This window comes from Hoplias malabaricus, chromosome 5 (genome assembly GCF_029633855.1).
Source record: "Hoplias malabaricus isolate fHopMal1 chromosome 5, fHopMal1.hap1, whole genome shotgun sequence".
Classification (NCBI taxonomy): Eukaryota; Metazoa; Chordata; class Actinopteri; order Characiformes; family Erythrinidae; genus Hoplias; species Hoplias malabaricus.
Genome location: NC_089804.1, coordinates 33,716,870 through 33,740,113, shown reverse-complemented (window position 1 = coordinate 33,740,113; position 23,244 = coordinate 33,716,870). Strand labels below are relative to the sequence as shown.

General features: G+C 41.2%; 1 protein-coding gene across 1 annotated transcript; it reads right to left on the bottom strand.

The window, feature by feature from the left end:
• Nucleotides 1-16,792: 16,792 nt before the first annotated feature.
• On the bottom strand, nucleotides 16,793-20,298 carry ora2 (olfactory receptor class A related 2). The gene is made up of 2 exons (XM_066671746.1): nucleotides 19,722-20,298; nucleotides 16,793-17,698 (listed from the first exon to the last, which is right to left on the bottom strand). Exons 1-2 carry the CDS (start codon nucleotides 19,985-19,987, stop codon nucleotides 17,002-17,004), a joined length of 963 nt encoding a protein of 320 aa, XP_066527843.1. The 5' UTR covers nucleotides 19,988-20,298; the 3' UTR covers nucleotides 16,793-17,001.
• Nucleotides 20,299-23,244: the final 2,946 nt, after the last annotated feature.

Genomic DNA, 23,244 nt, shown 5'->3' with positions numbered 1-23,244 from the left:
ACAGACATGAACAGCACAACATTTATTTGTTTTCCCACATCCTCTACCCCAGTAACTCTCCACCACAACAACAGTCCACTTATCCTTAGCAGGAATGGACAGGGCTATGTTGCTCTAGGCTATATGGCCTGTCATATGGAAATGTGTCTTTGGTTGTGACATCATAACCATGACACATTTAGAACAGGCTGCTTTTGGCACACTGAAATTACACTGAGATATAATTGTAAGATATGGAAGAAAAATTCAAATTTTAGAGTGGCGTGATGAAAACACAGAGCACATTTCTGAAAATAGAAATTGTACATAAATGAAATGGTGGTGCAGCAGGTACTGTCACAGTCACACAACTCCAGGGACCTGGCGGTTATGGGTTCCAGTCCCACTCCAGGTGACTGTCTGTAAGGAGTTTGGTGTGTTCTCCCCGTGTCTGCACGGGTTTCTTCTGTGAAGTGAATGAATGTGTGTGTGAGTGTGTGTATTTGTGTCACCCTGTGAAGGACTGGTGCCCCCTCCAGGGTGTGTTCTTGCTTTGCACCCATTGATTCTGGGTAGGCTCTGGACCCACTGTGACCCTGAACTGGATAAATGGTTACAGACAATGAATGAATGAATGAATGAAACTAAACTAATGGAGCTGTTCCACTGCATTGTTCTGACACAAATAGTTTTTCCAGTTCTCCATCAGGTAAATTTGGTCCTCGTCCTGGAACCAGGTTCTGTTTTAGTCAGAGTGAGCTGAGTAGGGACTAAACCATGACGTGTAAACCTTGCAGATCGCTGATTGTCCAGAGAGAGTCATCACTCTACCCCACACAATGCAGATGTCCAGCACAAACTCTCCATCTGTAAAATCTCCAACTACAGCAGAGATTACATTTGTTTTAATCCGACTCACGACAGCAACTCGTAAAATGACGCAGTGGTCTGACAAAAGAATGCAGCGAGAGCTGGACGCTGCAACAAGGAAAGAAACAAACACTACTGATCTGTCTGAACTGATGATGGAGTTGTGTTCAGGCCCAAACAACAACAACAACAACACCAATACACAATGAGTAAACAACACTTAACAATACCACCGCCGCTGCTGTGTGGTTTCCAAAGCCCACTGTCCCCATTAGAGAGGGGACTTTGAGACGACACCAGATATATTTCGGGGGGAGCAGTGGGAGTGGGTAACCAACAAGGAAACAGTAGAGTAAGCACCATGCAGTGGAAAAGCACCAAAAGTAAAATAACTGAAATGAGATTCTCAGGTGTCCTTCCAATTTTGCTCAGTGCTGAATAAATCAACATGGAGCTTCCGTAGCCAGAGCTTCTGGAGCTTCATCCATGAGCTGACATCCGCTCGCTCATCAGGGGACGAGGACCAGGGCCAAAAGTGTAATGAAACCAGCCTGAGCGCCATATTGAGCAGCCTTTCCTCCGACTGTGTTCATTCTCTGTCCTTACACACACACACACTCTCCGGCCTGGACACATGCCAAAATGACAGCGCCTCACAATACACACCAATGCTAATGTGTTCAGGCAATATTGGTATCTGTTAGCAAGCAGAGAGCAATCACAGCTCTAATCCACATTTACCCCTTCGCTCTGTCTCTGTGACACTGAGCCTTAGAGTGTCTCAGATCAGCGAGGGTCCTGTCCTGCTGTTGATCTCTTAAAGGTCACAAACCAGCAAGATTCCTTACCCACGATCCCTTTTGGCCTCACCACTGACCCTGCACTCTTATCATCTGTACACACTCACTCACCCACACACAAACACACATTTTCATAATCTGTGGGGCCTTTACACTGAATTTATTTTATTTTGTGGAGAACAGCCACGTGTAACCACATTTCATTAGCTGAACACCATGGACTTCATTAGACCTGTTTTAAGTCACCAGTGTTCCCCTCACCCCCACACCCAAAATGGGCAGGAACACACCCTGGAGGGGGCGCCAGTCCTTCACAGGGTGAGACACACACACATACACAAGTTTAATTTCAAGACAAAAATAAAGAAAAAAAAACATTAATTGAATGTTGAAACACTGCAGTATTTAGGGCAGTTTTGTTTTTCTAGCTTAGCCCCCATAATAATTCATCTCTAGTGATCAACACGACAAGCCCTGCTCAACACGCTTAGAGGAGAACATTAACTGCTTATGCTGTTCCATCAGCTCAACATGCTTTGAGGACAACACTAATGTCGGATTAGGTTAATCGGATCAACACATATTAAAGAAAAACTAATAATCTCCTTAATGTCTCTGTAGTTTCTCCTAGACAAGAATGAGAACAAATAGATAGACAAAGGAGACTTTTCCCTAAGTCTACTGTTGCTAAAGTGTGTCTCCCAAGACCTCTCACATGTCTCCTCGAGTTTTATTGGAGATCTCAAAAAAAGTCATAAACTCTGCTCAGATTTGCCTGATGAAATAACCCCTACTGTCTCGTTTATTGCTCTCATGTCTCATTTCTGTCAGAAAAAATGGTAGGAGAATCACGTCTCTTGAGCCATCACAGAGCAACCTATGAGCAATAAGGTTTTCCTCTGGGAGCACGCTCAGAGGAGAACACTACTATAGAAATGAGGATTTTTTTTAAGGTGTACTGCAATAGACAGGTGATGTTTGTAGTGATGACAAAGAAGAACAGAATGAAGAGAGGGACCACACGCTGTGTTTCCGATGGTCGTGGTTCTGGTCAGTTTGGGGAAATGAGACAACTGTCCACTGTGTGACAGACAGAGTAATTCTGAGCTCAATAAACCAGTGTGTGATGAAAAATCCTGATGGAGGTTCAGGTCAGACACTTTATAAACTCACACAGACCCAGGCACACCACCTTCGACCCAATATCACAGAGTGGACATCTGCCGGACAGTGTCCAATTTCCTCCCAAGCCCTGGACAAACAGCCTGAGATGGATGAAAGAGGATTACAGGAATACGGGAGAGAGAGAAAGAACTCTCTCACTCTCTCTTTGTCTCTCTCTCTCTCTCTCTCTCACTCTCTCTTTGTCTCTCTGTCTCGCTCTCTCTCTCTCTCTCACACTCTCTTTCTCTCTCTCTCTCTCTCTCTCTCTCTCTCTCTCTCTCTCTCACACACACACACACACTCTCTCTCTCTGATTTTCTCTCTCTTTCTCTCTCTCATTCTCTCTCTCTCTCTCTCTCTCTCACACACACACACACACACACACACACAACACACACATACAGAAACACACAAACACACTATTTCTATGAATGCATTGTCTTTCTATTTGTTTTCGTTCTTCAGTTTTACCACTTCTTTTTACATTCACAACTGTGTCCAATTCCCATGAAGCACAATCTGCAACTAATGTTAATTTTAGCTCAATACACTTTGAGGACAAAATTCATTCGTTCGTTCATTCATTCATTCATTCATTCATTCATTCGTTTGTTCATTTATTCATTCGTTCATCTTTTATAAATGCTTCATCCTTATCATAGTTGCAGTGGCTCCAGACCCTTCTCAGAATCACTGGGCACAACACGCCACTCACACTCACACCTGTGGACCGTTTCACACACTCACCCAGTTACTCACACACGCACACCTATGGACCGTTTCACACCTCACCCAATTACTCAAACACTCACCCAGTCACTCACACACTCACACCTGTGGACAGTTTCACACACTCACCCAGTCACTCACACACTCACACCTGTGGACAGTTTCACACACTCACCCAGTCACTCACACCTGTGGACCGTTTCACACCTCACCCAATTACTCACACACTCACCCAGTCACTCACACACTCACACCTGTGGACAGTTTCACACACTCACCCAGTCATTCACACACTCAACTGTGGACAGTTTCACACATTCTCTCTACCAATGTGTGTGTGGGGACTGTCAGATGAAGAATCCCACACAGACACAGCAAACAATGTGTACTCCAGTATGCTACAGTATTGTATCTGTATCTGAATTTATACATTTTGCTTAATTTGTTTCGTTTTATTTTGTTATTATTATCACATACTACATTTAAAGACCCTGGAGTGGCTGCTAGCTACCATCAGAATATAACAAGTTTAAAACAGTTTCTTTTGAGCCTGATTTGAGCTCAGAGCAGTGTGTTTATATAAAGCAGAGTGTGGAGATAATGTGTCCTGTCAGAGGCACAGCAGCGCTAGCACATTAGCGTTGTTTGTGTCATGGCTGAGAGTTTTAAGAGCTCTGCAGTGTCACTCTGAGACAGAGTATTTACTCACTGCTCCGTCTGTCAGCCAACGCTGGCATTTATCTTTGATTTAAACTGACACTCAGGGATGCAGGGGTATTATATAAACAGATTGCTATCGGTACAGGGCACGCTCAATGAGGCCTCGTCCACATGAATCCATTTTTATTTAAAAACTGAGATTTTCTTCTCTCCATTTTTGAAATTATCCCTGTTCAGACGAATACAAAAATGACTGCATTATCATCTCAGTCTAGTAGGGGGCCATAGTACTTCTTAAAGAAATACATCAAAACACCTTAAAGCATGAGAGAAACAACGAGTACTCTGTAGTGCACTACACAAGTCATGAAATGCCTGAATCTAGATCTTAACAGTGCATTATGTATTTCTAATACAGCATCATTTATATTTATTCATATGTGTGAATCTGAAATATAGTGCTGTCTGTGTGTGTACAGTGTAGTTTTATGACTAAAATAATTCACTATAGTGGGAGTGAGAAACTGTTTGACAGGCATGCATTTTGAAAAGCTGCATTTTCCTTGCCCACACAAGAACAGTGAATTGCATTTTCAAAAAGCCCCACCTTAGACAGCGCTTCAAAAACCTCAGTTTTCAGTGACGTACAACACTGTTTTCATGTGGATGAGAGGCCAAAACTCAGACAAAAACATCTGTTGTTTAAAAAAAATACACAGGTTTGTGTGGATGGGGCCTGAGATTCACTGAAATCAACTAAAATATTTTTAACTATTTTGTAAAATAATTAAACACTACTTATTTTTGGAATTGAGGAGTGTTAATCAGGAATGTCTCTACTCCTCTGGGAAGACTTTACACTAGATGATGGATCATCATCATGAGGTCAGGTGCTGGTGTTGGATGATCAGTTCTGGATAACAAACACCACTCCAACTTGTCTCAGATGTGTTCAGATGAGGTTCATCACTCTCGAGAATGCTGTTCCACTGCTCCACATGTCAATCCTGCTGGGATTTATACTCCTCTACCATTGGGAATGGTGACCTTAGGCAGATCTGTGTTTTCATGTCGTACACTGGCTGGACGCTGCACTACAAACACAGCATCACTTTACTGCAGAGAGTTTGAAGTCATTAATTACTTTTAATTTATTCATAAACTTGTTAATTAAATAATTGATCTTGTTATAGTTTGTAATTACCTCATATAATTACCTGTCTTGGATGATAAGAGTGAAGAAAACGGTGGGAATACTGATAATAATTATGTTAATCATAAAGAAGGTGTAGGCCCTACATTTTACTCATAACTCCACTAAAATCTGATTGGATAATGGTACACTGACTCCAGTAGAATGAAGAATAACAGCATGGAAGAAAGAGAAGAAGTGGGTGGATAGGGTATAGTTTGCTCTCTCTCCACTCGGTATTGGATGGAGCTCACAATTAACCTGTTACCACCAACATGGAACCAGTTTGGTTCCCATTCACAAACTTCATTTGCAAACTTAAATATGTTTCCACCAACATAAATTGGTTCCTGAACCAGAAAAATCTTTTCACATCTAGAACCAAAGGACAGTGAGTTCTTCAGCAGAAACTATGACTGCATCCATGGGTGAGTGGAGATAAAGAAGCTTCAGAAAGAGCTCAGAGCCTGAAATATAGTGGAGCTGGACAGGTCATTTACAGACTGTTATAGAAATAAATAAAATGAAATAAAGGTGGTACTCTGTGTGTTTCTGGGGCTGAGTTTATCACCTCTCCAGGAGCGTCAATGATATTTTTCTCCACTGTTCCCCAGCGCCACAGGACAACTCAGAACTCATTTCCACATGTCTCATATCCCACTCTGATCTGACTGCGCTGTAAACAGTGGATGACCCTGTCCTGACTCTATTCGTTTATCTCTGGCTCTGGAGATGAATTCAGACACAGCGACTCTGGAACCCAGCCCCACAGCACCACCAACTGATGACATATCATTGGTTCCCATCAAAACTGGTGGAGGGGTTGGTTCAGAACTGTTTCAGGAACAGTTTCAACAGTTTCAAGAACTGTTTTGTTGGAAGGGGGCTTAAAAACCCCTCTGACCCACTCTTGATTGGGCATCTTTTTTACTGCTTTATGAAAGCAGCTGTAGTCACTCATTAAAATGCAATGTACTTGACCCAGATGTACACTGATGTTAAGGTGGCCACAGCTACAGTTAAGCAGAGATAGCCAGGTTAAGGTCAGTCATTAAGCTCCTGTTGAGGACCCTAGTAGCCACTGTGCTCCCTGCTTGAGGGTGGATATAGATCCAGAACAGTGGCACTTGTTCACACACACACACACACTCTCTCACATACACACACATTGACAGTATAACAGATGTGTTGTTACTGCACCGATTTATCACCAGTGACATCTTCATTTTCCGTCCTCGAAGAAAAGAGCAACGTTTAACAAAGACGCCTCCTCTCCACCTTAACGCAGCAGCAGGGCATCATGGGAAATGGCGCAGTTTATCCTTGACCCATCTGGTCATGCTCACATCCACTTTCTGTCCTCTGTTCCTCTCTCTCTCTCTCTCTCTCTGTCTCTCTCCCTCTGGGGAAATCACTCTGAGCCTTTTCTGAGACTGTGTGTGAGGTCAGGTTCTTAATGGAAATTTCCATTCAATTTCCTCCTAATTACCAGCCTTTGACGCTAAAGAGTCATTTCTAATTTTTCAATTAGCCGTGCTCTGTAAATGGATACACATTCATTAGCATATCAATCTTTACACAATCAGCGGCAGACACAACAGAGCCCTCAAAACTTTCACCTCCAACGTCACAACCAGCTTCCACTAAACTTCTGATGAATAATAAAGACTGAGAGTCTGATCTGTAATAAATATATAATCTCAGAATTGTTCGACATTTCATTACCACATGCAAATACATAACAACAGATATGCTAATCAGCCTTTACAAGCACTACCTTGATTGGAAGGCAGATATCCCTCCATGTCGCTCTGTTTAAATAATTTATAATGACTAAAAGCTAATCACATTCATGATCAGAGGTAATTCTATTCATAAACATCATAACAGAAGCAGGAATTTATCAAGACTTCCATTAGAAGCTAATGCTAATCCAGCAGATTCCTGAGCACTGCAGTTTGTGTTCACCCGCTGGCAGGAAAATATATATATGTGAGGATTTGGTGGCATTTAGCCACATAATCATGAGTGAAATCAGGTGCTGATGTTGGAGAATTAGTTCTGGATCACAAACAGCACACCAGCTCATCCCAGAGGATCTCCATCACTCCAGAGATCACAGTTCTGCTGTTCCACAGTCCAGTGCTGTTACATTCTTTCACAAACTGTCACTGTGGTGGTAGCTTCAAGGGTACATCTTCAGTACTTTTAATTAGGGAATATATGTGTACCATATTCTTTATTAAGGTTGAATCTCATTTCACCCTTAGGCCTACCCCTCTGTGTTACCTGGGTGTGCGGTGTTTCATTTCTTGTTGAGGGTAAACCTTGAAACTCAGGTTTTTCAGGGCCAGCGAGCAAAAAGGAAGCAACAAAGATCAGTATTCTATCTTTAAACACTATGATCATATGTATTTTCTTAGCTTAATGTAGCTTTAATACATGATGCCCTTTACCTCAAAACCAACACAAAACATTCCAGCCCTACCTTAGCATGGGTGAATGCAAAATTTAAGGTGGAACGCGATGTTCTGAACAAAAAGCTGCAGAATAAGCCCTGAATTCAACTTCATACCACAGAAAGGGATGAGTGGATGATAATATGTGATTGTGTAAAGTCCAGTAGCTCTGATATTACTGCAGACTTACAGACGAGGGCTGCTGAAGCTCTGCTTTTTTTGTTCTGATGATATATTAGGTTGTTCAAGGTTGTCCTCTTTCGTAGGGGAAGATTTTATACACTACACCCAACTCCAAGGGGCAAAAGGACACACAAAACAATGGGTAGGGTTACAATTATGAAATGGGCTCTACAAATACACTCTTGCACTGTGAAGAAACTGCATTCTCACAAACCAAAGGCAAGGCCCAGGGAAGCACAGGGGACAAGAATCCCCTCAGCCCTGTGCATTAACAGACTCCATTATGGATAATTCAGCAGCGTGCTTGAGTTTTTACACACTTCCTGCAGCTTTAAACCTCTGAGAGTTACTGTTTTTGAGAAGGTCATGTTTAATTCACATGTTTCAGCTGCAATATTCAGTGAGTGTAGATGGACACCGGTTAAATATCACATGAAATGCAGTTAAAATATATATATACACAGTGGTGTAAAAAAGTGTTTCTCCCACTTCATGATTTCTTCCTTTTTTTCATGTTTGTCACTCTTAAATATTTCAGATCATCAAACAAATTTAAAACAAACCTGCCTGGCAAAGTGAAGTAGATAAAGAGATCCTCAAAAGCTAGACATCATGCCAAGATCCAAAGGGATCCAATTCAGGAACAAATGAGAAAGATAGTAACTGAGATCTGTCAGTCTGGAAAAGGATATAAAGCCATTTCTAAAGTTTTGGGATTCTAGCGAACCACAGTGTGAGCCATTATCAACAAATGGCGGCCGGCCAACCAAAATTACCCCAAGAGCACAGTGACGACTCATCCAAGAGGTCAAAAAAGACCCCACAACAACATCCAAAGAACTGCAGGCCTCACTTGCCTCAGTTAAGATCAACGTTAAAAAAGTAAGAGACTGGGCAAAAGTGGCCTGCATGGCAGAGTGCCAAGATGAAAACCACTGCTGAGCAAAAAGAACATTAATGTTCATCTTTGGGAAAATACTCTGAGGATTGACGAGACAAAAGTTTAACTTTTTGGAAGGTGTGTGTCCCATTACATCTGGTGTAAAAGTAACACTGCATTTCAGAAAAAGAACATCATACCTACAGTAAAATATGGTGGCGGTAGTGTGACGGTCTGGAGCTGTTTTGCTGCTTCAGGACCTGGAAGACTTGCTGTGATAAATGGAACCATGAATTCCACTGTCTACCAAAAAATCCTGAAGGACAATGTCCAGCCGTTTGTTTGTGACCTCAAACTGAAACGAACTTGGGTTCTGCAGCAGGACAATGATCCACAACACACCAGCAAGTCCACCACTGAATGGCTGAAGAAAAACAAAGTGAAGACTTTGGAGTGGCCTAGTCAAAGTCTTGACCTGAATCCTATTGAGATGCTGTGGCATGACCTTAAAAAGGCGGTTCATGCTTGAAAACCCTTCAATGTGACAGAATTACAACAATTCAGCAAAGATGAGTGGGTCAAAATTCCTCCACAGCACTGTAAAATCTATATCTGTCTTGGGGCAGTGTCCTGGGTCCACTGAATGAAGAACAACCAACACAAACTGTGAAGCCAGAGATGAGCTACTGTCTCTGACTTTACATCTACAAGGTGGACCAACAACTTCTAACAGTGTGGACAGTGTGTGGAAACAATGTTTAAAAAAAAACTCCAGTAGCACTGCTGTGTCTGATCCACTTGATGGACTACAGTCTGTAATTGTAGAGCTACAGAGAGACCGGACTGGAGTTGAGCTGAGAGAAAGGACAGTGAGTGAGTGTAGAAACAAGGAGGTGGCTGTAATATTATGGCTGACCTGTGAGTGTATTTGCAAAACGTACGTCTGTGGGAACACTTTGAAACTCAATATCAATGAAAGTAAATGGGGAGACGTGAGTCTTTGGAAGGGTTGTGTCGCCCTCTGCTGGTGATCTGAGCCCAACCGCCATTGCAAAACAAACGTTTGTAACACACAAATTACAAAACACACGTCCTGGTTCCTCTCTTTCTTGCTAAATGCCAAGAGCACGTGGGGTGTAATGTTCCACCGCTTTGGGCTACTATAATCCAGAACTAACTATCCAACATCAGCACCTGACCTCACTGAATTTTATGTGTCTGAATGCCATTAATAAATCCTCATAATAATATACTAATGTGTACATTCATTCATTGTCTGTAACGTCTTATGCAGTGTTGGCCAGGTTATGGTAACTGTTGTAAAGTATTAAAAATAACAATTCTCAGTTTATTTAACCAAAAACTATGTCATGTGAAAATGGCGAGTGAAGAATTTATTGGTTGTTGCATTTGTCATGAGCACCATCAGGAAAAACGTAGAGAAGCATGTGATGGATTTGTTCTGTTGTTGGAGATAATATTGTATCCAAACGTACATGTTAGTTCAGGGTCACTGTAGGTCCAGAGCCTACCCAGAATCACTGGGCACACGGCGGGATCCTGGTGGGGGCGTTATTCCTTCACAGACGACACACACACACACACATACACACACACACACACACACACATACACCTATGGCCACTTCATCAACCCACCTACCAATGTGTGTTTTTGAACTGTGAGAGGAAACCCACTCGGACAAAGGGAGAACACGCCAAACTCCACACAATCACCCGGAGTGGGGCTCAAATGCACAACCCCAGAATGTGTAAGCAAGTGCATTTATGCTTTTTTGTTATTAGTTATTTATCTATTTATCTATTTTTTTAGTTTTTGTTGAACAGAGAATGTTTGAATATTTAGATTAGATTAGATTAGATTAGATTAGATTAGATTAGATTAGATTAGATTAGATTCAACTTTATTGTCATTACACATGTACAAGTACAAGGCAACAAAATGTAGTTTAGCATCTAACCAGAGTGCAGTAAGCAGTAAGTGCAGAATGTACATATATACAAAATATAGGCAGAGTTAGGGACAAATACACATGTGAATATATTAGAGGTATTTTAAACTGTTGTAAAATATATATGTGAATATATTATAGAGGTATTATGAACATAATACATAGTTTGGAAAGAAAATACCATAAACATGATATACAGAAGACTAGTTTACAGGTTGGGTTACAGTGGAAGGGTTGGAAATGTTTATATTAAGTGAATATGCAAATTATGTCAACCCCATTAAATATAATACCCAATTATGTACAATGTAATAATAATACAGAAAATTGAGTGCAGTCAATGACCAGAATACAGATGGGTGAGAGTTAATAGTGGACAGTAAGGAGACAGCTCTGGGGAAGAAGCTGTTCCTCAGTTTACTTGTCCTGGGCAAACAGATCATGAGCAGGGTGTGAGGAGTCTTTAAGAATGCTGCGAGCTTAACTCAGAAAGCGTTTCTTCTGTAGTGACTTGCAGTCTTCAACAATGCAGTTCTCATACCAGACTGTGATACAGCTGGACAGGATACTCTCGACCACACATCGATAGAAGTTCACCAGAATGGCTGGAGACAAGTATTGTTTCTTTAGTGTCCTCAGGACACTACAATGCTTTAAAACTCCTTTGTACACCTAACAGAAGTTGTTACTGCGGTAGAGGAGCTCACTCCTGACTAATGCCCTTCGCAATGCTGGAGGAATTATTGAGAAATACATGGATTCCTTTCATTCAGAGAATCATACAATTTTCCTAAATGTTTTTGGAGTGGATGTCTCATGCTAACAGTAAATAAGTGGGAACTTTAAAACTCAAAGGTCTTAGCGGCTGGTTTACGCCCTGTACAAACCCAACTGGGCAAGTTCTCACACATTTCCCAGGAGGATTTTCTCACAAGGAAAAAAACCTGAAAGCCCATATATGGAGAAACAATACGATGGCTTTAAGGCAGTATGAGACAAGGAGTGCAGTATTTTACAATCCCTTTGTTACTGTGTTATTACACTGAGGAGTATGAGCACTGAGAGTTTGAGCGTGCTTAGACACGTCACATTTCTGAAACATCTTAGTCCCTGCAGGTGAACTCATGGCATTTAGAAAACACAGAGAACCAGGGAAATACAACCTACAGCACTCCGCCAAAAAACACCACCCTCCATTTCATTCTCTTCTACTTAAACAGCCATTAATTTCCCAGGAGACCGTTTGAAAAAGCGTAAAGATCAGATGCTCCAAAATGTTAAGAACTACAGATAAAATGGAACCGAAAACATCTGCAAGACTTTGGATTCTCTGGAGTCCACCAAGCCACATGCTGTGAAACAAGACCAGTTTTCAGGTGGAGAGTCAAAAAAAATGGGATAAAATGAGTCGTTCTGATTCTGCTTTGCTTCTGACGTCAAGTGCAGAGTCTTCAGAATTCAGCCCTCCTCCTTGTCTGAGTCTGTCCAATCACAGCACTGGACCTGCGTTTATGTGAGAGCACAAAGGCCAGGTTAAACACAGCAAAATAGACACAATGAGCATAGAGAAATAAGAGTGCTCAGTAAAAAGAGAGAAGAAAGAGAACAGAGCAAAACTGGCTTAAAAAACAGAGCTTCTGCTCCCCAATTGTCACTGCTGTGTGCTCTGATCAGGGCGAACAGTGAGTGGTTCATTATCAATTAAAAGAACAGGCGCTGAAAGCAGGCGTTCTGAACAGGGCTGTTTAGACAAGGAGAACACTGCTTGTGGGGTTTGACCAAAGCAGGTCACTGATATTTCATTAAGAACCACAACTGTGTTCCACTGTGGAGAAGAGGGGAAATAGGTTTAAAGCTAATTTTTCACTGTCAGTTCCCAGAAATTCACTCAAACATCCACAAATTTATTACGTGCATCATACAAGTGGCAATTATATTTCATGCACATTGTATGAATTCACCCTGAAACCGGCCTGAGTGGAGGCAGTGTTTCTAAACTGAATGGAGACTGATGAGAGTTTTTTTAAACAAATTTTCTTGCTGGTGTCCTCGGCTCGTTGTATCAGGAATGTCGTGTGTTAGCCTGTGCATGTTTTACACCAAAGAACAACACTGTCATTCAGCCCTGAAGCTCTTCACTGGCAGAAAATGAACAACATTCCAGAGCAGCGAGTCCAGACAGGCTCCAACTCATGAGTTTCAAAACATGACATAGATCTACTTAATATATCTGCAGTGTCTCCTTAATGTCTCTTTAGTTCCTCCTTAACAGGTCTGACATTCCTCCTTAACATCTGTGTAGAGTCTCTGTAATATTTCTGTAGAGTTTCCCTAATATTTTTGTAGTTCATCGTTCAAATCTCTTTAGATTCTTTTAACATCCCTGGCATTGCTAATTAAAATCTCTGTAGTGTCTCCTTAACATTTCTATAGTTCCTCCTTAATATCTTTGTAGTTATTCCTTACCATCTCTGCAGTGTCTCCTAAATATCGCTCATTGTCCTCCTTAACATGCCTGCCATTCCTCCTTAACATCTCTGAATTGTCTCCATAATATTTTAAAGAAACACACTTCCTCTCCATTTTCTTCAGAACAGCTCTAACTCATTCCATCAGCAGCGGCTCCAGCAGGTTCCAGCATGTCTCAACATCCTTTCACTCCTAGGTTCTTCTGGGAAGGATTGCATTAGATGCAGTGGAACATGGCTATGAGGATTTCGTGGCAGTCCCACATGAGAACATCAATTTTCATGAGAACATCAGACCTATTTCATGGAGCGATGCTTCTAGCCATCACTTGGCATTGAGCATGATGAACACAGGCTCATGTGCAGCTGCATCACATTGTCCCATTCTGTTGATCAAGCTTTGGCAGGAACGGGACAACCTTAAAGTAGCTGAATGCGCTCAGTGTATCAGGTGTTTGTTAAACACTTGGATTGTTTGTTTGTTTGTTTGTTTAGATGAGTCCCCCTCTTCAGGATTGACTGAAAACTGAACACATGAAACTGTACTTGAAGTGAAAACAGTTTTCATTTTAAACGTGTCAGGCCTGTGATTTAGGACCTGACTGTGGCCACGCCCAGGTGGGAGTGTAGCCAACAGAGGGGTGGGGTTTGTGTATTCTGCAAGGCCATTGGTCTGTGGAGTCAACAAAATTCGCTCACCTGAGTCAGGTAGAGAGACTGAATGAGAGTCTCTGGATTACTGCACATCTCTCTCTCTTTCTCTCTCTCTCTGCTATTTTCTATCTTATATTCTTTTCTTTCATTCACTTTATTCTCTCTCACTCTTCTCTTTTGTAATTTTATTCTCTTTGATAATTTTCACATCATTGAACTTTATCTTTTCCACTTTCTATACTTTGTTCCTCTATCTTTCACAACCTCTTTTACTCTCTCTCTCTCTCTCTCCTCTTTCTCTCTCTCCACTTCTCTTTCTGCATTGTGTAACCAGGTTGTGTAACTGGTTTCTCTTGTTTTTCAGAGTAACGGTCTGCTGCACTGTAACTCCACTGATGTTTTTAAGGCCGTGTTTGTTTGTTTGTTTGCTTGTTGGTGTTTGTTTCCATAGCTGTTTTTGTTTACAGGTGTAAACAGGCTGAATGACAGTAAATGCAGAGCTAAAGAGGTGAGATTTAAAAATACTAAACTACTCTATACATCATCCGTCTCAGAGAGGGAGAGAGCGAGTGTGTGTGTGTGTGTGTGTGTGTGTGTGTGTTTGTGTGTGTTTTTTTGCCTGGACATGTTTTACAGCTCAGAGGAATTTGAGCAGAGTTGAGCTTGCTACAACACGACCTGCACTCTACAGGTTACACACACACACACACACACACATACACACACTGTCTGCATTTCTCACTCTCTATTTGTATCCCACACATACACAAACACTGTTTAAGCTGCTTATGTGTTTAATCCCATTCAACACTAGGCAAATAATTAATCCATTTTTATAACACTATGTATTATTATTATTATTATTCTGTGCCTGTTAGGACTGAGCTGGAAAATGCTGTAACTCTGTATTTGAGGTCTCATTAAACTGTGTTAAATACATACTGTGTTTTTGTTGTTTATTTGTGTGTGTGTGTGTGTAAATTTGCATTTAAAATCTGTGCAGAAAGAAAGGACTGTACTCTATCCATCCACTTCTCTGTGCTTTCTATCCTTCATTCCACCGGAGTCTGTGTGTCTTTAACCAATCAGATTTCAGTGGAGTGAGGAATAAGACGCATGGACCAATCAGCTTCATCTTCACCATCCACTTCCTTTTCTTCTTCTTCTTCTTCTTCATTGCCATCGTCCAAGAAAGAAACAACCTGAAGTCATTACAACTTTATTGTGGTTAATTGATGCATTACTGAACTAATGAATTCATTAATACTAATTAGTGACTTCAAACTCTATGCAAAAATGTGATAATTGTAATCACTTCTTACAGCATTCAAAATAAATGTCAGTTTTGCAGCAGTGGATTAAGAAGAAGAATATTTTAACCACCACTGACTCCTCATTCCACCCTTCTGTGGCAGTAAACACACAAACACACACACACACACACACACACACACACACACACACACACACACACACACACACACTAAGGGCAGTGAGCACACACATGCAGATCTCAGTGCCCAGAAAGGAGATGGGGGTTAGTTGGTGTGTGTTTTGAGGCAGGAGAAATCCTGTTCCTTCACTGAGACCCCCACCAGCAGCTTTAAGTGCATCGCAAAGCTGTTAGGACTGATGTCTTTGTTATTTTTTATTATTGTCCCAAGGCTCTGTGTCCCAGGAGTCACAGGCTTAATTCTCACTCCTGGCAATTAGACACTTTTATTATTCACTCAGAACGATTCATACACCACACACACACACAGTTAACGACCATTAAAGAGACAAAACAACACAATGAAAGGACCCACAGGAGACAGATAGGCTCTTCACCTGTTCAGGAAGGAAGGGGAGGTATTAAGATATAATTTATACCCGTTCAGAAATAAACATATTAAATATTGATATTTGTATTAAATTTCAAAATTTAAAATAATAAATTATCACACTTGTGAACTGAAAGCAGCTTGTAGCTACTTTATCTGCCATCTGTTTGCCTTTAATACACAAAATGACAAAAAATAGAGTAAATAATTAATCCAAATAAATGACAAAATCATTACTTCACACACAACACCTGGAAATGCCTCACCGAGAGCCCCCTCTGCTGTTCCACCAAATATTCCACTACATTCATATAAATATCATAAACAAACAGGGACGGCACTGTGGCACAGCAGGGAGTGTCGCTGTCACACAGCTCCAGGGTTCTGGGGTTGTGGCTTTGAGTCCCGCTCCAGGTGAGTTTGGTGTGTTTTCCCCATGTCTGTGTGGGTTTACTCCAGGAGCTGCAGTCACAAAACATGTTGGTGGGTGGATTGGCGACTCAAAAGTGACCCTAGGTGTGAGTGTGTGAGGGAATGTGTGAGTGGGTGTCACCCTGAAAAGGACAGGTGCCCAGTGATTCCAGGTAGACTCCGGAACCACCGTGACCCTGAACTGGATAAGCAGTGACAGACAATGAACCAATGAATAAATAAAAAAATTCCTATCATTAATCCATTCAGCTTCAATAACTGCTTCATTTTGACCAGGGATATAGCCCACCCAGAATAACTCAGCGTGAGGCAGGACAAACAAACCTGTTAACCGTAAAATACAGTTGAAACATTTGTAAATATGGAAATATTACCTCTGAAGGATTCTCCAAATTAGAATTATACATGCACGGTTTACCACAGTGTTATAGGAGCTTTGAGCCATGCCATGCCAAAACACGATCCAATCTTATCAACAAATGTCATAATTTATTATTTTCACCCTACATTCTTAAAGCACAACTCACATGAGACGAAAAATCAAATTACTTCTAAGTTCCTGAAAGAACCATTTTATGCTCCACAGAGCTGGCCCCCACACCTGGGAGCAGCCAGATGTAAAACAGATTTAGTATAGAATCTCAAACACATCCAGGCCACTAGGTGTCAGTACACCAGCTCCAGCTGTATTGTAATATGAGGAATTAGCATTGGGGAAAAAGTCTGACAACTAAAGTTAGACAGTGGAGAGGGTGGTTTCTGGAGCTGGCGGCGGCTTTTCCTCTCGTTCGCCCCTCAGCTGCTTCTTCAACTTCTTGTTGGAGCCGATGATAACAATGGGGCTAATGGCGGCAAAGAGCGAGGAGAAGAAGATGCGGAGATCAGAGACCAGCGCTGAGGAGAGGGTCTGTTTGACCGACAAAGTGTAAACCCACAACCCGTTGTCCACGCCATACATCAGCAAGTACAGCAACACAAGCGTCACCACCGTAACGGCAGCCCGACGCTCGGCTGAGGCCCCGCCCCCCTGAGACCCTGTCCCCCGGAGCCCCCGGACCTGCCGGCTGTGGCGGTACAGGAAAACAAGGATGATTAAACTTGCCGTGGTCATCATCGTCATCGGCACCACGTCCCTCACCGTCTGCGCCGCGCCATTAACGTCCTTAACGTACGCCGATGGGAAGCTAACCAAACAGAACTGAACGTTTATGCTGTTCTCCATTAGTTTCGAGTCGTTCTTCACTCCCACGGAAAACAGAGCGGCAGGGACGCTCACTGAGATGTTGATGATCCACACCATCAGGAACACCACCCACAGATACCGGCCAAAAAGGGAACGCACAGACGACCAGAAAGAGCCTGGGGGCGCTATACTTAGGCACTGATACGTACTCAGCACGAAGGTCAGCCAGATGGACAGAGCTCGGGACGTCCTGGGGATACAGAGAAAAATTAGTCACACTGGATTCATTTAAAATGCACTGCTGATATATCACTTACAAAAATACCATACACTGTCACCGTACATACTTAAAAACTATGGTTTTCAAGAGTTATTTAGTAAAGAAAATGGTTCTTTATAGAACCCTAAACACTTGAAGAACTTTCTGCGTGATTAAATGGCCCTTTGCATCTTGAAGGGGTTCTTCAGATTAATGGAGAATGTGCTGTAGATTTACATTTACAGCATTTAGCAGATACTCTTTCCCAGAACGACTCACAGCAATGTTTAGTGTTTAGACAAAAGGTCTATACTAGCTAGTACAAATAGGTTAGAGTCCAAACTCCCTCTGAGCTCAGACGCTGCCAGAAAAAGGGCCAGTGCTGATACCTAGAAAGAACAACACGTCGTAAGTGCAATACACAGCATTTAGTCAGTGCTCAAACCTAGAAAGAAAAAGTTAAGCGCAATATAAGTGCAAAAACATTCGGTTATGGTGAGCATTTAAATTAGTGCTCCCTTAAGTGGGTCACGAAGACTATGTTCCCACAGCAGCTAAAAGTGGTAATGCGACTGTCTGAACGGCCGGATCGGAATTCATGTGACTTTTATGTCACTCCAGCCACTGAGAATGATATCCTTACAACGGTCCAAAGCATTTTTTATTTTAATTTGAGGTGTTTAGGACATGGAAATGGTCAAGTAAATGCATTTTAGTTTTGTAAAAAATATTTGGAAACAATAAAAAAAAACATGGGAAACTCCTTAATCCAGGTTCCTGTCTTTCATTTATGAGAAAATAAAACACACAGGATAAGAGCTTATTTAGTAGTTCTATATCAGTTTTATATTGTTATTATTGGTATGAAGCTGTATAAATGTGGATCATGGTGATATTAAATTCATTATCTCAGCACTCGTGTGCTCAGGCGTGATCTGTTCAGACTGATGCCAGATATAGGGGACATTATATAGACAGTGTGAACAGCACTGGGCCACTTTTACCTGCTGTGTGAATGTAGCCAAAGAGATGGGTCTTCAGTCTGCATTTGAAGACCGTAAGAGAGTCTGCTGTTTGGGGTGTCTTTAGGGACGGCTGGACTAATGGATCTGTACTTGAAGCTCAAAGGGCTTGAAGTGCAGCCCGACTCTTGACCTTTGCCATAGGTATAAAGTAGAGAGGGACTGGTCCATTCTTGGCTTCTATAGATGGTTCTAGCACCCATTAGAAAAGGCATTAAAAGGAATATGGTTCCAAAAAGGTTTTTTTTTTTTTATTGTTATGATGTCTAGTTTGTTACAATAGAGGAACCGTATTTGGTGCAGAATAGATCCCTTTTCTAAAAGGTGCTGTATAAAATCATCTATAGCACATTCTCCATCAATCTGAAGAACCCCTTGATAATGCAAAGAAACAGTTAATCATGCAAAGGGTTCTTTGAATGCTCAGGGTTCTATATAGAACCGTTTTCTTTACTAAAAAACCCTTGAAGAACCATGATGTTTAAGTGTGTAGTGGTACCATATTAAGTACCTTTAGTTAGGGAACGTAGTGCCATATTGTATATTAACTGTAGATGTTAAAATTTCAATGTTAGCCATTGGGAATGATAGTGTATTAATACTTCACTTTTAGGTTATATTTGTTGAATTTAAAAATGTTCATATATAATACTACACAACAGTTACCAAATTACAAATTACATTGACAAAGTTTGATTTTTTATTTACTATTATACATTACAAAAATACTTAGTATACTAATAGACAATAACTATGTACACTAATATGTACTAATATGTACCCTCTTTCCAATCACTCTGCGCCAACAGGGCAACATGAGCCTCTGTTAGATTGCATAACACATCTGTGAAGTTAGTGTTCTCCAAGCGTGTTAAGCTCCACTAATGTTGTGTTACGTTTGAAAAGATCTGATGGAGCATTGCAGAGTCTCAGAGGAAACCTGTGCTCCTTCAAACTTCAGGTTTCATCACCACGTGACTGGGATAAAGTACCTGTAGACGAAGATTACCCCCTTGCAGCCGGCGTTGTTGAAGACGTTCACAAGGCGGAAGGTGGCGAGGGTCTCCAGCACACAGCGCACTCCCACCACTGATAGGTTGGCCACACTCAGGTGCAGGATGATAGCGTCTGCCGGGAGCAGACGAGACTCTCTGTGCAGCATCAACAGGAATGCCAGGATCATTAAAGTGTTCCCTGGGATTCCTAACACGGCCAGGGACAGGTACAACAGACCACGGGTCAGTGTTTCTCCGTCCATCACACACACATCACTCGGCTGTATACAGGAGGAGATGGAGGCAGCGTTAACACTTTAAACATGTCATCATGCTGCACAGATAACAGACAGTAATAATGAATTCAACACAATAATAAGACAATTCATAACTGTGTGACCTCCAACCACACGGAAGAATTCGGAAGATGACGTTTCCCCGCAAGACTTGTGAGGCTTCATCACATCTTTTTAAAATGATGCTCATACAAAATCATGAGAGATTAACATGCTTGGAGGAGAACACTAACAGCTCAATATTGTTATATAAATACACAACTATTACTGAAATTTTCAAAGCAGTTATTGAAACTGAGAAAATAATAAATACTACAATCACTTGCATTAAACAGTCTAACACAAAGATCATAAAATTATTATATAATTAGCATCCTTTTTTTGATATACTAACAATAAATACACATATCTTGTTCTTGTTTTGAATAAGATCTCTGCTTGTCTGCTCATTTCTGAATTTTACCTAAGGACCCCCCCCCCGATCTTCCCTCAACTCCTCACACTCTGAACTCTCCTGCCACTCTTATAGTCTTATATGAGTTTATCAGCAGAGCCACAGGGAGACAGATGCACTGTATGGTCCAATGAACCCCCATAGAGCCCACACCACACCTGCCTCTCATTACCTCCATCATTCTCACCTGTCTGGTCCACCTCTGACAGCTGGACCGTGACAGCACAGCCCGCTTCTGAAAAATAAAATCCCAAACCACACACTACTGCACTATGCATACTAACTAAGAGAATTCTACTCTTTGGTACATTATAGTGTGGTAGTGTGCCATTTTGGCTGCAGCACAAATATCAATAGCCCATCCACAACATAAGCTGTGTCCAAAACCACACACTGTTGTACTACAGCTCCTTCTAGTGGAAAAATCAGGAAAACTCAGTGGTCACTACCCTAAGCAGGCTGTCAAGTGCATGTCTGTACAATGTATGAAAGCCCTATGCTTCTAATTAAAAAATAATTAATATTAATATATTAAATAACAAAAAATAAATTATTGACAGTGACTAACTCCAAGGAGTATTTCTGCCTTTCGGTGAATGACAGTGAAAGACAATAGACAAAGCACATTTGAGATTAGAGAGGACATAAAAGACAACGAGTGACAGAAAAATGAAGAAAATTCACATCCATTTACAACCAGGATTTCAAGCTAATTTACTCTATACACTAGTAAAAAAATCTGTACAGTTTTGTGCTTCTCTAAAATAGGCAATCAAAATGAAATACAATGAAATATTGTTCAATTATTCGTCATTTGACATGATGTTTATTGGAAACAAACAACATGAACAAGTACTACTTTGCAAAATTATAAGGAGATTGTAACAAGACTAACATTAATATTAATTAAAATCTATTCAGTTATATTATGCATATGGCAGCACAGTGGTGTAGTAGGTAGTGTCACAGTCACAAAGCTCCAAGGACCTGGAGGTTGTGGGTTCAAGTCCCGCTCTGGGTCTCTCTGTGAGAAGTTTGGTGTGTTCTCCCCGTGTCCGTGTGGGTTTCCTCCAGACAATGGATGGATATAGTATGCAATTTTCTGTTTTCTCTGATAAAGAGCTAGCTAAAGCTAGAGTAAGGGAAATGAGCTCACAGAAAGCTAGTAACATGAAATAACATGAATTAGCACAGATTTATTCTCCTCCAATTCTGTATCTTTTAATGGATGTTTAGGTTTAAAATAATCATCTGTATCCAGGGTAAGTTTAAAAACAAATTTTAAGCAAAAATTTTAACGTTAGAGACAATTCCAGTAGGCCTTTAACTTTGTTTTAGCATTAGCATTAGCTCATTCCCAGTGGGTCAAAATGAAAAAACAACGTTTGTGGCACCTTTATAACATCAGAGTACTAATCCCATCATTGAAGATCTAATTACTGTGTCCAACTAATGATCCTCATCTGTGTTTAACTAATGAGCCCCTGGAGATGTGAGAGTTTGTTCTGACATTTTGTGTTGTGTCATAGCAGCTGCTTTAGTTCATTACGAAGCTCAAAGGCCTCTCTGATTTTAAGAAATAGTGAAACCATGCTTAGACACTGTATTTTTATATAACTGTATGTATATATAAAATTGTTAAGAGGATACAGAAGAATTGCAGAAATGTTTTAGATCATATTCAGGAGCCTTCATAGCTCCGGAAACTGGTATTTCCTACGTATTCAAAATCAAACTAAATTCTAATTGATTCCAAAATGTCTTTATTCATTCATTCATTCATTATCTGTAACCGCTTATCCAATTCAGGGTCCCGGTGGGTCCAGAGCCTACCTGGAATCATTGGGCGCAAGGCGGGGAATACACCCTGGAGGGGGCGCCAGTCCTTCACAGGGCAACACAGACACACACACATTCACTCACCCAGTCACACCTACAGACACTTTGGAGTCACCAATCCACCTGCCAACGTGTGTTTTTGGACTGTGGGAGGAAACCGGAGCACCCGGAGGAAACCCACGCAGACACGGGGAGAACACACCAACTCCTCACAGACAGTCACCCAGAGCGGGAATCTGGAGCTGTGTGACTGCGACACTACCTGTTGCGCCACCGTGACACCCAAAATGTCTTTATATGAAACATAATTTAGATGAATGTATGACACTAGCAATGAAAAAACTGCAAATGAATTTTTTTTACTTAATTATTTAGCCCTTTGACTTTTGCTCTGCTCTAGTGCTAAGTTCTGCTGACACATCTATAAGCCCGTAAATGTGCAAAGGTACACAAGAAACACAATGATTAATTAAATAAAGAAAAAAAAAGTGTTTTTTCACCCAAACATCTTTAGGGCTTTAATGAAGTCCTGGAAGTCCCTTAGAGTAATATAATAGTAAATTAATTTAACTAAGTGAACCACAAAGACAGAATCAGATAGGTGCTGAAAATCATATTTTCATTATATCATAGTTGAGCGCTCCATATAAAATAATATGCAACACTATTGACTCCTGTAATTAAGGGACCTCCCAATCGCCCCCAAAGCACACACACACACACACACACCTCAGATCCCACTGAAACCTCTGCAGATGTGTCCTAAATTTTGATTGCAAAAACTCTTCGTTTGTGTCTTGGCCCTCAGGGGAAATGCTGAGGATGTTTGTGATGTTTCAAGAACTCATATAATGAAAGTCACCGTAGAAGGTGAGCGAGTGTGGACTTGCCAGAGTGATAATGTGTTTTCATAAATGTGTTGTATTTTGGA

Excerpts from the sequence above, each read along its gene's own strand:
- ora2 (XM_066671746.1), bottom strand. The coding sequence starts at position 19,987 with ATGGACGGAGAAACACTGACCCGTGGTCTGTTGTACCTGTCCCTGGCC. Across the intron at positions 17,699-19,721 it reads GGGGTAATCTTCGTCTACAG|GACGTCCCGAGCTCTGTCCA; the intron begins GTACTTTATCCC and ends CTGTATCCCCAG.